We start from the raw sequence: 16,126 nt of genomic DNA, 5'->3' as shown, positions 1-16,126 counted from the left end.
TAAAATTGCCCCCAGCTTTGGAGTCTGAATGGAGTGTTTCTGTAGGTGAGACAGGAAACAGGATGGTGCCAGGCTACCTTCCCGAGGAGGTTCTCTTTATAGAGTTTTCTGGTCTCAGAGGGCACTGACTGACAAAATGATCTTGTGTGGCACAGTAGAGGCAGAGATTTTGCAATCTTCAACTGTTTCTCAAGCAAAAGTTGGGTATTACCCAACTGCATGGGTTCTTTAAAGGCAGCCACCCGCTGTGGTTCTAGGATAGGTTATGAAAGTTTTGTAGGTCTGGGAACCACAGAAGAGTTTTGCTGTGAGGTCTTCATCAGCTTGTTCCTGGCATCTCAGGTCAATATGAATAGCCAAGGCAAACATTGCTTCCAGGGTCAGAGGAAGATCCCAGGCTGCATATGTTCATCTAATTCTCAGATAAATCCTGCCAAAAATTGGTAGTTTGGCAGTCTTCATGCCAGAGTTCAGAAGTTAAGGTAAGGAATTCTACTGCATATTCACCCACAGAATCATTGCCTTGAATACGAAGTTCTGTGGTGGCAGATGTGACATGTACAGGTTGACTGAAGATCAGACATTTGATGAATTGAGAAGCAGATCTTGTTCCCACAAGGGGAGGCCCAAGTGAGAGCTAGGTTAGCCAACAGGGAGAGTATATGTAATCTTGACATTGTCAGAGAAAAAACAAGCCAGTTGTAGCTCAAATTGCAGCAACAGCCTGTCATGGGGACGCATTCAAACTCTTGACCTCAGCAAAATAAGGAACTGCATGTGTGTGAACCCCTCTTGCCAAGGTGCAACTTCGTTGACAGGACCCCAAGGCCCACACTAACTGCAGGCGAGCACTTTAGCATGAGCCAGACTGATAGTTCAAGAGTCTAACCAAGGCAAAGCAGAGACTGAAGATCTGGCACTGGCAAGGCTGATGGCTCTGAAGGCAGGAACCAACTGGAGCTTAAGAGAGGAACATGGCTTGAACAAAACTGAAGGCTGGAACCAGATAAGCAGGAACCAGACAACTTTGTTGAAGCAATACTGAGTTGTCAGAAGAGTCCTTTTATAGGGCAGACAGGAGCGACATGTGAAGGCACCATGGCATTTCCCTGCTGTGGGCCCTTGAAAGGCAATAGTATTGCATGCCTAGGAGTAGTGTGACCGGTATCAGGGTAAGTAGAGCTGCTCGCAAGGCCATCCCTTGAGTGGGAAACCCAAGTCACATGTCTTCTACTAGAGCCCACTGTAAACCATTTATTTTTGGGTTTTTGAATCCTCTGTGGAAGCTAGGGGAGATATTCTAGTTGCCTGAATTCCTTATTTCAGATGAGTTATTTTTTCATTGCAGACAAATGAAAGCAAATTGGACAACCCTTAAGTCTCCAAATGGTAGGCCTTGGCACATAAGAATAATTCTTACACCAAATAAACATTCTGCTAATAGTGACTAATATACAAATTGTTAGATTGATACTTAGGTTAAGTGAATAAGACCTAAGTCCTTAGAACTATTTAAGAAGATAACACCCTAGGGGTGGGAACTTGTAGATACCAGCCCCTTTTTTCCCCATACTAACACACAATTACTTATAGACTAGCAAAGATTCTAAAAATTCTATATAGCTAGGAAAAATAGATTTCAAACCAAGCAAAACAATTTAGAAAACTGTCAGCAAGAAAGCAATCTATATTATGGCTAACAAATTAAAAGGAAAATTGGTTCTTAGCTGTTCATTTTTGTTCTTGCAATACCACAGATCAGTCCAGACAAGTGGGTTTTGCATCCCCCACTAGCAAGATAAATACTGTGGATTTATCTTGCTGTGGGATAAATACTGTGGATCAATAAAGCCTAGAGGATGTGAATGAAGAGAAGAGGCATGGGGGTGGCTTGCGAGAATGACGGCTACTACCTGGAGATGAATATCCTTATTCAATAAACACACACAGTTAATGCAACTCCAACATTGCTCTATGCTTCAACAGCAAGAGGAAATGTGGAAAAAAAAAGGATTTGCATCCACATAAAAGCAGGGGAGTAGCTTGCTTGTTACGGTGGTTACTACCCCAAACCAAAAATGCCTGATACTTCACTTTCAATGCATATCCAGCATAGCTCTCTGCTTCAACGGCAGGGGGAATGAAGAAAAGATGTTTTATAGTCAGACATATACCAACAAGGACTGAATTACATAGTCTGGGTAAAACAAATAAGCATGGGTGTAGCTTGCTTGTTACAGGGGTTACTACCCAAATCAAGCCTGATACTTCACTTAGAATACATATCCAGCGCAGCCCACTGCTTCAACGGCAGGGGAAATGAAAGGAGGATTTATATTCAAACAACCAACAAAGACTGAATTCACAGGCTGGATAAACAAGCTTGGGAGAAGCTGGCTTATTACAGCGGTTACTACCCCAAACAAATTAGCTGGATACTTCACTCAGATGCAGCTCCAGCACTGCTATCTACGATGGTGGGGGTGGAAGGGAAATAGAACCAAAAAGGTTATTTAAAGGGACAAGAGTAACAGAAAAGGATGAAAAAAAAAGTGTGAAAGCTTGCTGAGCAGACTGGATGGACCATTTGGTATTTTTCTGCAGTCATTTCTATGTTTCATTTATATAAGATGGAGGCAGAGGAAAAGAACTCTTAGCCACCACTACCTAACTGAGCGTGCCACCTGCGATCCCTCAGCTTTGACCCGTTATACTGGTATTTTATGGATCCTTGGTTCAGCTGATCAATATAAATTGATCAGTTGATAGGCGGTTCAAAACAAGAGACAGTTCAGTTATTGATGAATTTAATTTCACTTGTACACGAAGTTAAACAGAACAGTCAGAAGACGTACCAATGATGTAAAACAAATCCAAGAATCTGACTGCAGTCTTTATAAGTCATAGAAAAATACTTTCTTCAGAACAAAAAAATAATCATTTATAAATTCTACTAATTACTAAAATCTTAAGCAAAAACTCCTACAATTCAAGGAATAAAATATTAACTTGTAGTTAAGACAATTGAAGTAAAAACAAAAGCATCAGACAAGGAGCACAAAATAAATACCAGCCTTATCCCGTTGAAGTCTGTTGCCAAGGCAACCTGAACGCCACAACGAAGCTGTTTATATTCCTCAGCTGATAAAGCCAACAGCTGAGGAATATTCTCTGACCCACGCTGAATGTCCCCTCCAATCAGCACAGGAAAACAATTAAAGAATCACAAAACCCCTCGGCATGCGGATACGTGTGCAATGACATCACTGACGCTCGCGCGCATGTAAAATAAGGCACAAGAATGAAAAGAGTCCCAGCGGGGAACTAGTGCGCGCCCCATGACATCACCGCCGCGTGCGCACGTGCAAGGCCAGCGACGCTGGTCCCGGTCGAGCCGACAGACAGACGCGCCGAAAGCCCCGAGGCAGCCAGACTAAACCCACCGACAGAAGGAAAGAGGTGAAGAACCCTTAACACCTGTACCCAGGCCAAGATGTCCCAATTCAAACAAACCCCAAATAACTGAGTGAGCAGAGACCCTCTGTCTCAAAACATGGATTATACCAAGGCATAACCTTTGTACTCTTAGCAGCTTTGCATATGATTACACCGTCTTAGCAACATCCAGAAGGGAGGAAATCTTTTGAAAAAGGGATGGGTCTCTGGAGTGATCTGTGGTATCAACGGAGTAACAAAGATCGGTAAAAACAGGGATTCTTTATTACTACAATATGGGGTGAACAATAAAGCCAGACTCTGGCCGAGTTTCCCTCATTTATTTAAAACTTTTTTTTTATACCGGCATTAGTAGGTACATCATACCGGTTCACATCTGAACAAAAGTTGGAAAGTACATAAAACCGGACTTGGGGTTGGATAAGCGAGAGAGAGAGTGAAGGCGGAAAGATAGCGCACTAGGCAACAGATAAAGAAATATAAGTAACAGGAACTGTCAATGATAATTTAAATAAGTAAATAAGAAATAAAAATTACAAGATACAAAGCTATATACATGGCTTCAGGTCATGTGACCAAACTGCTTCAGGGGCTACAATCAAAACAAAATATAAACTTATCATAAAAATAGGATGCAAATTAAATATCAAATTGTAAAATTAAAAGTAAAAAACACTTTACAAAAATTAAATACATATACACACACATGAGTGTGTACACACAAGCTGTGTTTTAATAAAAATGCCAGATGTGTTCATGTAATTTGGTGAACGGCTAAATAATCAAACGATACCTGTGAAGATCAAACCAGCTTTCTCAATGTTTCTAAAGACCACATTAATTTTCTTGTATAACCAAACACATTGTTGTGTTTAGACTTCTACATTGTTGCAATGAATAAAGTAGAAACATGGTGTCAACCAAACATACATATGAGTTATAACCTTTCTAAACATTAATAACTTAATGGTTCATAGTATTCAAAGCTTTTCAATTTGCACTGTTCTCACATCTGTAGTGACCTATATTAGTTATTTCAAAATGGGGCATTAATACACATACAAATAAGTTTATTAAAAATACAAAATTCTTCACTATACAAATAAACCAATCATGGTTAAAAAATCTAGTCAGAAATACACCCTCGCGAATGAATTAGCTACTATGGCTATTTGTGCAACTATTAGAACTATAGTATTACATAAAATAAAGTCTGGACAGCACACACCTGACTAAGGCACGTAGCTATATCTGTAACTGCATATTATAAATAGAAATAGTTTTCTTGTTAAGCTTTCAAAGCTGTCAAACGGTGATTAACTCAAGGCTTTACTTAAATCATGCAAGGTTTCTTTTAAGATTAAACAGTACCAAAACGCTGCCACTAGTGAATACAAAATCTACATTTAAAGTATACAGGTACATTAAGTGCCAAGCGTTACTACACATCAAAAAAGTTGATTCCACAATCTGCTTAGACTATAGTGTTGAATAAATACATTAAATACAACTTAGGCAACACTAACCTGGACTATAAGGCTTTTAAGCCATACCTAAATGCATTTTACATGTACAAATGTCTCTCTGTCGTTAAAAACTGTCAGAGATTAATTCTAAACCTTAAATAGTGCGGGTGTCTTAGAATTATCAATGCTAAGATACTAACATGAGTGATTAAGAATCTAACACTATGCTTGGTATGCGAACACATACAAAACCAAACTACCACAAATAAAAATGTGTACCATCTCCACGCCAATAAAACAAAAAGTGCATATTTCATGAAATAATTCTGAAGCTGTGGGGACTTACTGAATCAACTGCATTTCCCCTATTGATATTGAATACTTGAAGTGCAGTTTCCTGCTCCTGCATTTGTGCTGTGGATACTTCAATAAATTTAACATCTATTGGTGTTCTAAATATATATCAGTGCTGAACCCACTATTTGTTCGCATTAAAATATCTAAAAAACAGATTTTTAAATTTTGTCATGGATCATATTAAATTTCAGATTTTGATCCGGACTATTCACCCATTCTTGGAATAGTAACAAATCTTTCTTTCCGTAACAAAAATATCTATATACCTTTTCCATGTTACAATATTTTCTACATATTTATGGTCCCTCAAACATTTCTCAAACTTGGCCACATACAGGTTCACAATCAAGGGGGGGGCCATAGCCGACTACCACATCACCTTTTGTCTGAAGAAAAATTTGTCTGTCGAATGCAAAAAACGTTTTTTGAAAGTTTAAAGCTGAGACCTCACAACAGAATCTCCAGCTTCCAATCCTGGACATCCTTCAAAGCAGCTGAACCTGCCACAGGAATGGTAGTCTTCTTGGTCACCGACACACTGCATCCATCTTGGGAAGCTTCCAACACTCCAAGGTCTGCTCCGGCAAGGGATAAGAGCTTACCCATAGCTCTGGCTACCTTCAGGCCTGCCTCGGGAGATTCCCACTCCTGATCCACCAACTTCACCTTCTTCAGTAAAGGAAAAGCCTTAGGCAGTCCCGTAGTCATCCAAAACCAGGGTCACTTCCTTGTTGTCAGAATCCTCCTGCATGACCTTAATCCCAAACGCATCCAAAACCTGGGGCATTAGAAGCCATAGCTCCTCCTTATGGAACAATCTCACCACCCTAGGATCGTCCCTTCTGCGACAGACATCCTCCACTGGATCAGCCAAAGTGCTCATTGGGTCCTTGTCCGGATCACCTCCTGGACCTCTCTGTAGATGATCGGGGTCTTCAGACTCGTTTGACGTGCCCCATTCACCACCAGCAGGCCAACCGAAGCTGAGAAGCTGAAGAATTCTGACCCCTACTGCCTATCTGCCTTGGGCTTTTTAGCCAAATGGATTTTCTGGGGGAGATAGCACTTAGATCCTGCCTCCTTAGCCAAATAGGCCTTATGGAGGAGCAGAACAAAATCTGCAGAGAATTTTTCAGAATCAGTGGAACGTTGATCCGCATACCCCTGGACCTTTTCGCCTTCCCTGTCTCCAACAGGGCGCTGATCAACAGGGAAGAGCAGGGGAGGGAGTCCGAAGGCTCCCTTGCAGAAGCCTGGCTCCTAATATGTGGAGTTAAGATGGTGGCCACCTCCTCAGACCCCTCAAGAGTCTCCGGCACCAGCTCAGCTGATTTGAGTGGAATGACCATCCCTAGTGAGTCCCACCCCCTCTGGAGAGAATCTGGGCACAGTGCGGCTGCATCGAGGCATGATAGTTTCAGACTGCAGCCGAGAATTTCCCACACTGAGCAAGGTGCCATTAAGCTGCGGTCAAGGCTAAAAGGGGATCACCAACCACCCCCCCTCACCCTGAGGGATGGCCCATGAAGGAACCTAACACCCCCTTGGAGTAGGCAAAACCATAAATAAAAGTTCCTACCTGCTCAACTCCAAGACAAATCTGTACTGCCACACCGATCTAAGACCGCAGCCTCACTGGAGGTGATGATCTGGAAATAGTAAGCCCCTCCCCTCCACTGCCTAAAATCTAACAGTGTTTGGAACTAGGGCCATCTAGTGGTGATCAAGAAGGGTCGCCATACTGCTTTAATTCAAGACTCTAGATAAGCATGTCAGACCATCTGTCCATGAGCTGAAATAAAATTAAAAGCAAGCCATAACGTAAAAGATGACCCTAAAAACATTCAAGAAAATCTACTGCAGAATGGCTGAAGAGTATTTTAGACTGCCAAATAAAAATCCTGACCTAAACCTTACTGAAATATGGCCAGACCTGGAGCAAGCTGTTCATGTAAGGGGGTTCTCAAAGTTTGCAAGTAGTACATTTAAAACAAAATCTTTCATTAAATGCACAATTAAGCTCTAGCATTCAATGCCAGAGGATATGGTTAAGGCAGTTACTGAAGCTGGGTTTAAAAAAAAGGATTGGATAAGTTCCTGGAAGAGAAGTCCATAAACTGCTACTAATCAATAGGGAATAGCCACTGCTTTTTGCTGGCATTAGTAGCATGGGATCTATTAAATGTTTTGGTTACTTGCCAGGTACTTGTGACGGATTGGCACCACTGGAAACAGGATACTGGGCTTGATGGACCCTTGGTCTGATCTAGTATGGCATCTCATATTCCTCAAAATGTCAGAGCTGGGCCAAAATCCCTCAAGGCGATATGAGAAACTGAGCAACAATTACAGGAAATGTTTAATTGAAGTTATAGCTGCTTAAAGAGGTGCCACCATTTATTGAGTGAAGGGTTCATGTACTTTCACACAAAGTATAAATCACTGTTCAACTCTGAATAAACTTGTCCAAATTATTTCTTCAATTCTTACCAGGATTTAGATTAAGATCTAATCATGTTTTGAGCCAAAACTATGCTAAAATTTAAACACCCAGTATTGTGAAATACTGGGTGTTTCACAAATTCAGCACTTTTTTTTTTTTAAACAATGCTGATTTTCATCCTAAAACGCAAGTAGTTCATGCACCAGATAAGTTTAGTTATAAATACGTAGCATCTAAATGAAAATGCATTTGTAGAAATTTACTTCCATTCCATGCAGCACTTGCATGCCTTCCTTGGGAAGGGCCAGCATAGCAAGTTGCGTATCTTTCTTACCCATGCTGCAGTGCCAGCTTCACAAATCCTTTTCTGTTTTTCAGAGTGACGGAGTTCTTCCCTGGCTTGCAGTCTAATGATTCGGCAGCTCCTCCCACAACAATGATCACAGCATTTCCGGCACCGTTTCTGGAGAGGATGTAGTCTATACTGTCACGATTCACAGGGCATATACCTAAGCAAGTCCAAGGAAAGGAACGTAGGGCAGTTATGAATTAGACAAGCTTGCTATGCACAACTTAATATAATACAGACACACAGACAAGGTGTCAAAAGCTACTGCTATGCTGTCAGATAGGAGAGAATGAGGGATTCTTCTCTACAAGTTACACATCCCATCATGGATTATGTATGTATTCTTCACTCCCAACACTGCTCCACCCCTGGCATATGACTGGAGCATGAGGCGAGCTGTTCTGCCTGCTAACATGTGCACCACTCAAGTCCCAGGAGTAAGCAAATGCAACCTGGCTCTTAGATCAAATGCACGGAAATATGACTGATTTATGGTAAAAACCATACCTTGTTCACAGCTTTAGAGAGCAGAAGCTGTTCACGCCCACTTTAAGGTCAAATCCCCACAACAATATAGCTACAGATTTCATTCTTGAAGGTGCTCAAAATGTTTGTTGCAATCACAGGGAAACAATCTTCCCCTTTATATGCCATGAAGCAGTCAACCTGCAACACTCAATGAGCAGCAACAGAGAAGGCAAGAAAGAGTAAGGGGTCCAGGTCTACCAACCCCCAGTCTACCAAATGCTTTTTGGCAATCTACAACGAATTGTGCCAGTTACCAGCTCAACTTCACTATAAAATAATCCGTTCATAATATATCCTACTCAATACAGATTAAAAATTGCCAGCCATGATGTAAGCCAAATGGAGAGTTACATAAACAGATATTTTAAATTGCCAGACGGAATGAAGTTCATAGAAATTAAGGCGATAAGCTTGTCGTTAACCGAATGTTTTCCATCTAGTATTAAAAGCAGCATAAGCGCATGTACTCCACCTTAAACACAGCTAATGTGACCCTTAGTTTGCGGGCATCAAGATACTTTCCAAAGAGTAGATAATCATAATTAACCCCTCTAAATTGTGTTTCAGAATGAGTTCCACCCTTCCTCATATCTTTATTTCATTATTTAAATGTTTTATATGCCATCAGTCCAAGTGAGAATCACTATTATAATTATGAAGGTTGTACCTGTAAACCATTATGATTAGTGTTACAAAGTGGACAAACATTCATAATAAACATTTGGATTAGGTCAGCTCTTAAAGTAGTGAGAAATGTTCAGACTCATTTTGGCAGGGTGGGAGAAGTAGTAAGACTATGATCGTATGAATCTTCATTCACAACTGCAATATAGAGACCTGTTCCACATGAGCTGGAAGCTAGAAGTAGCAAGAGAAACTGCTGGGTCAAATAAAGGGTGACAATAATATACAAAGAAAAAATTCTGGATTAATTGGCTGTTTCGACTTCCAGTATACGTGCCCCAGTAAAAAAAAAAAAAAAAAATTAGAAGTTGAACAAGTTTGATTATATCTTAAAAACATTGCTTAGCAAGGATGCAGCCTTTGGAGAAAAACTGGAAAATAATCTAGTCCATGTCAGATATGTTCAAGACTGACATCCTAGTCTCTTCCATTTTCTGTGGTCATCTGATCAATAGAGCAGCTGTAAACCAGACAAGCTGCTGCTTCTGAAGTGACCTATGACTTGTCACTGGAGCCCACTTTAATCTAATTGCAGGAAAGGCATATCCAAGCTGTTTACATATAGGATTTGTAGTTCACATTTAAGGAGCTCAGGCTTCACACCCACCCAACATAGGCCAAGTGTTTCATATTCTGTTTATAATCAATTGAGAAGGGCTTCCAAAGCTAAACAATTATGTCCTGTTTAAAGTGACTAGAATGGCTGGGTAAGCAGTAATTTTGGACTGAGCTGCTGTTTTATCCAAACAGAATAGCAATGCACTTTGTAACGCAATACCTCAGGAACATTTGAGTCACTGCTAGAGATGCACCTGGGCTGCATGAGATAAGCATTAGCCAGCTGCAGCAGCGTAAAACTAAGGCACAGAAACCAGTCTCAGATGTGAACGGGCATCCCTGCCTTCCCACTCCAATATAAAAACCTCCAAAATGCCCAGGAAAAAAACAAAACGTTTATTCCAAAGGTGTTACCATTTCAGATTCTGGGAATAAGACAGAAGAGCTGAAAAGAAAGTTAAATAGCTTGTATGATTTTCTTCTAGGAAAAAAGTGACTTCTGAACAAGATTAGAATTATTTCCATCCCTCATTCACAACAGTGTGAAGTTTTGTGGGTTCACACATACAAGGCAAGATCAAGAATTCAGTCCTGTTCTCCCTCCTATGACAGGAGCGCTGGATGATTTCACAAGCAACACTGTCCGCGGGCTGGACTGGCGACTCAGCGCTAGGGCTGTGCGCTGCCATGCAGAGGACCCAGGTAGGATTCTCAAGGCCCAGCTCCTTTCCTGGGCTGGTACCACACACCTTAAAGGTGGGAGAGGAGGAAGAGAAGAGCAGTAACAAAATCAGGAACCCTGAGGCTCAAATTAAGTGCCCATCAGCTTCCACAGAAACCTGGAAATAGCAACTTAGGGCCACAAGGCCCATCTAGCCCCGTTTCCTGAAGGATAGCAAGTGCCTACCCAGTGTTGCGCTCTACCCACATCCTTGTATCAAAAAAAAAAAAAAAAAAGCATCCTCCGTGCCGAAGCAGGAACATAAGGCAGAGGAGTGCTTTGCACACTCACCTCCTGACATTAAGTAGTCTCGTAGAACAGGTATCCTGAAGTTCCCCGCCAACGTTGCAAGGTGAATCCTGATGCCAGGAAACTTCTTGGAAACACCGGTGGCTTCAGTGGCAAAGTTGCAAAATGCCCCTAAGCACATGATTCCGTGAGGGTGATAGCCAAAGATGTAATTCCTACTAGGAAGCAGGTTGTGAGTTTTAACCAACTGAAAAAAAAAAAAAGCCAAATATTTTCAAGCTTGTGTGCCTTTTGATTTGAGAAGAATCAGAAGCAGTACATTTAGCAAACAATGGCAAGCACCCCAACAATTATAAAAAGCCAGAGGACATTTAGCCAACCATATTTTTACCGGTCTATAGCAGCAGTTTTCAACCAGTGTATCTGGACACACTGGTGACACCAAAAATTTGACATAAGCCTATGCTTTCTGTAACAGCCACATGTGCCTACTGCTTCAATGTGCAGAACAGGGAGTACTTATGTGTTTTTTATTCTGCCAAAGTACCCAAACAAATAGCAGGAACAAATCCATGCACATACCTTTTGCAACTCTTTTCAGAAGGAAACTGGCATAACATTTGTGAGTAGAAACTACTACTTTATACTTCTGCACACAGTTTGAAAGTTGCCCCAGAGAGACTGGCTTCTCAGGGTTTCAGTATTTGTCTGCATGCCTGTTTTTAATTTATGGTTCTTTACTCTGCAATAGGTAAGGATCAGTCTGTGTTCTGCATTTGTGACAGAAGGGATTCTGCTAGCTAGCATGCAGGTTCTGTGCAGGGACATTTAGCAATCAGCTTTGTTTTTTACAACAGGAAGTTATTGTGTTCTGTATTTGCAGTGTTGCCTTTTCATAGGTAGGGTTGTTGCTGTTTGAGTCCTGGGTGTTAGTGCTCTGATGGAATGGCACAGCAGGCTTGCTATATAGCTTGTGGGCTTTTCTTTTCCGCAGATTTTCATGCTATTTTACAAAGTGTCTGGCAGAGGAGGGATTTTAGAGAACACCAGAATTGGAATATATTTGTGCATGGTGAGTTAAATAGGGAAATGTGCTAGTTCTACTCTGTATAAACTCTAGAAGAGATCAGAACTTCTTAAACTCTCATGCATCTGTCAATTTTATCTACCATTCAACCCTGTATAAAAAAACTGAGTGCAGCACATCAGTCCCAGATTTCTCACTGATTAAGCAAAAGCAAAGATTAAAACATTAAATTGTAATTTTTTTTTACAAGCAGTTATGGAAATTAAAGAATGTTTTCTGTCACATCATTGATAAAATATATTTTTGTTTTTGTTCAGCTGCAGAATGAGGTATGCAGTGTTTTCACACAGATTAGCACTGTTAAGTGTGCCATGATGGAAAAACATTGAGAACCACTGGTCTATAGTATTACCACACAAATGGACACTGACGTTGGGCAAGGCAGGGAAAATTATATATTAGGTAGCAAGGGGATAAACAGAGGTGTGAAATTCATAGAGGCTGGACAGCAAGATGAGTTTTTATGCAGGTTTAGAATATAAAGTCAATCTGGCTGCCCTGCAGTCTTCTGCTGAGCTTGGGCAGAATAACCCTGCCCTGGAATAGACAAGGGGGTAGTCTCCCAAAGTATTCACAGACATTGGTCACCTTCTACTGTACTGAGCCAAAATATAGCCAATGCCAAGGTTTAGTCAGAGGAAATAAACTTAAACTTGCGGACTTCAAACCACTTTTAAAGCCAACCATCCTAAAAAAGGGTTTGCATAGTAAGACTCAACATGTGTAATGCAACAGAAATGGTCAAAAATTTAGGTTCAGCAATTCCATCCTTCAACTTAAAATGCCATTATATCCAAATTCCCAGTCAAAATTAACCTGCTATAAGAGCCCAAGGTTCTATAGTAGATACATCCATAATCAAAATATTTAATCTAAAAGTGATGGGGGAGGGGGGACATTATTTCTCTTCAAATGCAAACTGGCTTTTTTTTTCACATCAGTAAACAAAAGTCAATCTAGAAAATAAGTCTGGGTAAAGGGATAATAACCTGTCTAGCTATAGGTACTGTAGAAAATGCTGCAGATTCTAGTACATCAGCACCAGGAAAACTTGAAATAATGCATTGACCAATAGTGCAATGTGCTTTAAATACGTAACAGGTGTTGGGTGGAGTTCAGTGCAGAGGAAAAAAAAAGTGTTTGCATCACAAAACTTGGGAAGGACATTTTCCACATTCTAATCAGTCAAGGAGAAAAAAAAAAAAGTTAGCCCCTTTTACTGTCCCCAGCACAGACTAGCATTGTACTCTCCCCATAATCCAGAACTGCAGAATAGGATTGAAAGCATCCAATTTGTTCCTTAGTCACAGTTTCATGTTCTACCTATAAATACTCAAATATTTAAAGCAGCATGGTATTGTTGAAATCTGATGTTACAACACAAATACAATTTTTACATGGTGCAACATTAGGTGGCAAGAACTAAAACCTGAACCTGAGTAAAGTCACAATTTATAAAAAAAAGCACATGAGACATGTGCAATAATTTACTATGTAAAATCAGTGGAGTAACGTGCAGTCACTTGTTCTTCCTGCTCATGTCAGATGTCACAGGCAGGTGGTGTGGAATATTCAGAGATGAATGTGTTGGGATGGGAAGCAGGTACTACAACCTATTGTTAAATACCAAGATCAGCAGAGAAGGCCAAAGAGCATTTCATTGTAGTTGTACTGTTTTAAGGGTGTTGGGCTGCACTTAGAATTGGCTGTCTTGAGTTGTGTCATGTCCAATCCCTGGCCATATTCAAATCCTGCCTAAAATCCTGGGAGGCAGCTTTTAAGGCCCCAGTTCTTCCTGATTTAATGTTTACTGTACTAAGTTTATTGAAACCCTTTGTCTTGACTAGGGATTAACTTCCATGGAGTTAGGGCTGTCTTGTTTATCTGTACAGCACTATATGTCTAGTAGTGCTATCTAAATTAGTATTGGTAGTGCCTTAGATTTGCATTTAAGACTGAGGCTGTTGTATAGGAAAATGTATAAGCACTATCCCATTCATGAAGCAAGTTTTTCTCAAAATGCATTTTGCCATAGGAACAAGAGTCAATATACAGCATGGTGAGGGTGTGACAAAATGAAATTTTTAGTACAAAAAAAAAGAGTTGAAGACCTGCAGCAAAAGATTGTCAAAAAAGCTAAGTATTATGCTTAGCTCGTATTCCTAATTATGAGCATGGTCAAGGACAGGACAGGACAGGACAATGCAATCTTTATGCTCTTGACTGCACTGAAGCCAGCTTCCAAAGATTTCCACAGTACTACACGTTTCCCCTGCAGCCTCAGGCATGCTACACACATGCAGCATCACCCCAACCAATGTCAAGAGAATGGGATATTCAGAAACCTCACAAACAGCTTTGTCATGGCTTTGGCAAAGTATCTTACACAGATCTGTATTATTCAGAACCAGTCTGCACAACCTACTCCACACTAATAAAGACTGTTCTGAACCTCTGGAAATTGAGGGGAAAAAGCATTACAGTAATTTACATTTGTGCTTGAGTCATCTCAAGTCCTAATGAATTAACATTTGCACTGTAAGTTTATAGTATTTAAATATCTACAGTTTTCTAGTCTTACATTTGGCTTTGATTTTTGGTGCAAATCACAGGTAAAAGTACCTGCACAGTTTGCACCAACATCCCCAGTTTTGATTCACACTTGTCTGTTTCTTGTTCATTTGTATGCTTATTTCTAATTCTTTTTTTCCCCTTTGGTTCCTGTTATCTGTATTATCCTAATACGGAGGACTTTGGAAGTTTAGTATGTTATTTTTCTCTTTATGATCTTTTCTAAGATGGTTAGATTTCTTGTGTAACTGCCTGACTTTCTTGTAAGGAATTTGTATTTCTCAAATTTAGAAATTGTTAAAAATATTTAGAAGCCTGAAACCTCTTTCAGCAGATACTGGGGTATTTCAAAAAAAATGTTTTGTTGCACACAACTTAACTGGAGATAGTGTTATGTCATTACTGCTGCTGATCACTGTGAGGCTGGTCTAGTGCTCCATACAAGCGTCCTCTCCTTCCACTTTATTCTGCTTGGGGATAAAAATGAATTTTTTGCTTTAATGTTTACAGAAGATTTTGGATAAGCATGGTGGGAATGGTATTTAATGGTCATGATTCAGAAGAGCTGAAAATCATGGTGAACCTGGAAGATGTAAATACGGCAAACAAAAATACTGAAGAGTAGCAAGTCACCTGGACCAGATGGTATAGTAGAATATTAATAGTGAAAGATAGCAGATAAAGACAATAATGGTCTATCTAGTCTGCCCAGCAAGTTTTTTTGGCTAGTACTGCTGCTCCTCCATGCAGGCTACCTCTGAGCAGAAGTGTAACTATAGGTGTACTAGAAAAAAAAGTTACCCAATTTCTTAGTTTCCATTCTCTAGCCAGCAGGGATCCTCTGTCCCATGCCCTTTTGAATTCTATTACCATTCTCATCTTCATCACCTCTTCTAGGAGAGAGTGTTCCATAGATTCACCACCCCTCTAAGAAGAAATTTATTAACGTTGTTCCTGAGTTTTCTCCCTTAGGGTTTGATGACCATTAGTTTTACAGCTTCCTTTCCATTGGAAAAGATTTGACTTTTTTGCATCAAATTCATTTCAGGTATTGAAAGGTGTTATATTGTCTCTTCTCTTCCAGCATATACATATTAAGGTCCTTCAGTCTCATCTCATATGGCTTTTCGTACAGACCCCACCACACCCTTTTGGTTGCCTCTCTTGACCGCTTCCCATCCAGTCCTTATCCTTTGGAGATCAAGTCTCCAGAAGTGAACACTGTATTCTAGGTGAGGAGCCCCAGAATTCTGAAAGAACTAAAAATGAAACTGTGCACCTGTTAGTAGTAATTGTAATTGAAGATTGGAGGGTGGCTATTATAATGCCAAGCTTTAAAAAGCTCCAGGAAGTTATGGACTGGTGAGCCTGTTAGTGCCAGAAAAAATGGTAGAAACTATTCTAAAGAACAGAATTAGAAAGACATGAGGCTTAATGAGACACAGCCAACATGGACTGACCCAAGCAAAGCCTTGCCTCATCCATCTGCTAATTTGATGGAATTAAAATGTGGTAATTGTGAGCTGGTGGATATAGTGTATTTGGATTTTCAGAAGGTATTTGATAAAAATCCCTCATGAGAAGCTTCTGAGAAAATTAAAGTCGAATATGAGGCAATATGAATTGCAAACTGGTTAAAAGATAGGAAACAGGTTTG

At 40.3% G+C, this 16,126-nt stretch overlaps 1 protein-coding gene across 2 annotated transcripts in view; it reads right to left on the bottom strand.

Moving 5' to 3' along the window:
- DGAT2 (diacylglycerol O-acyltransferase 2) overlaps positions 1-16,126 on the bottom strand; it is an 80,029-nt gene that overhangs the window by 20,004 nt on the left and 43,899 nt on the right. For both annotated transcript variants that reach the window (XM_029602149.1, XM_029602150.1), the window contains 2 exons: positions 10,854-11,058; positions 8,057-8,231 (listed from right to left, as the gene is read on the bottom strand). In XM_029602149.1, the coding sequence (XP_029458009.1) occupies positions 8,057-8,231; positions 10,854-11,058 (380 nt within the window). The remainder of the gene's footprint in view (positions 1-8,056; positions 8,232-10,853; positions 11,059-16,126) is intronic.

The sequence above is a fragment of the Rhinatrema bivittatum genome, chromosome 5 (assembly GCF_901001135.1).
Source record: "Rhinatrema bivittatum chromosome 5, aRhiBiv1.1, whole genome shotgun sequence".
Classification (NCBI taxonomy): Eukaryota; Metazoa; Chordata; class Amphibia; order Gymnophiona; family Rhinatrematidae; genus Rhinatrema; species Rhinatrema bivittatum.
Note: the sequence above shows the minus strand (reverse complement) of the source record. Positions and strands in the feature narration are given on the sequence as shown.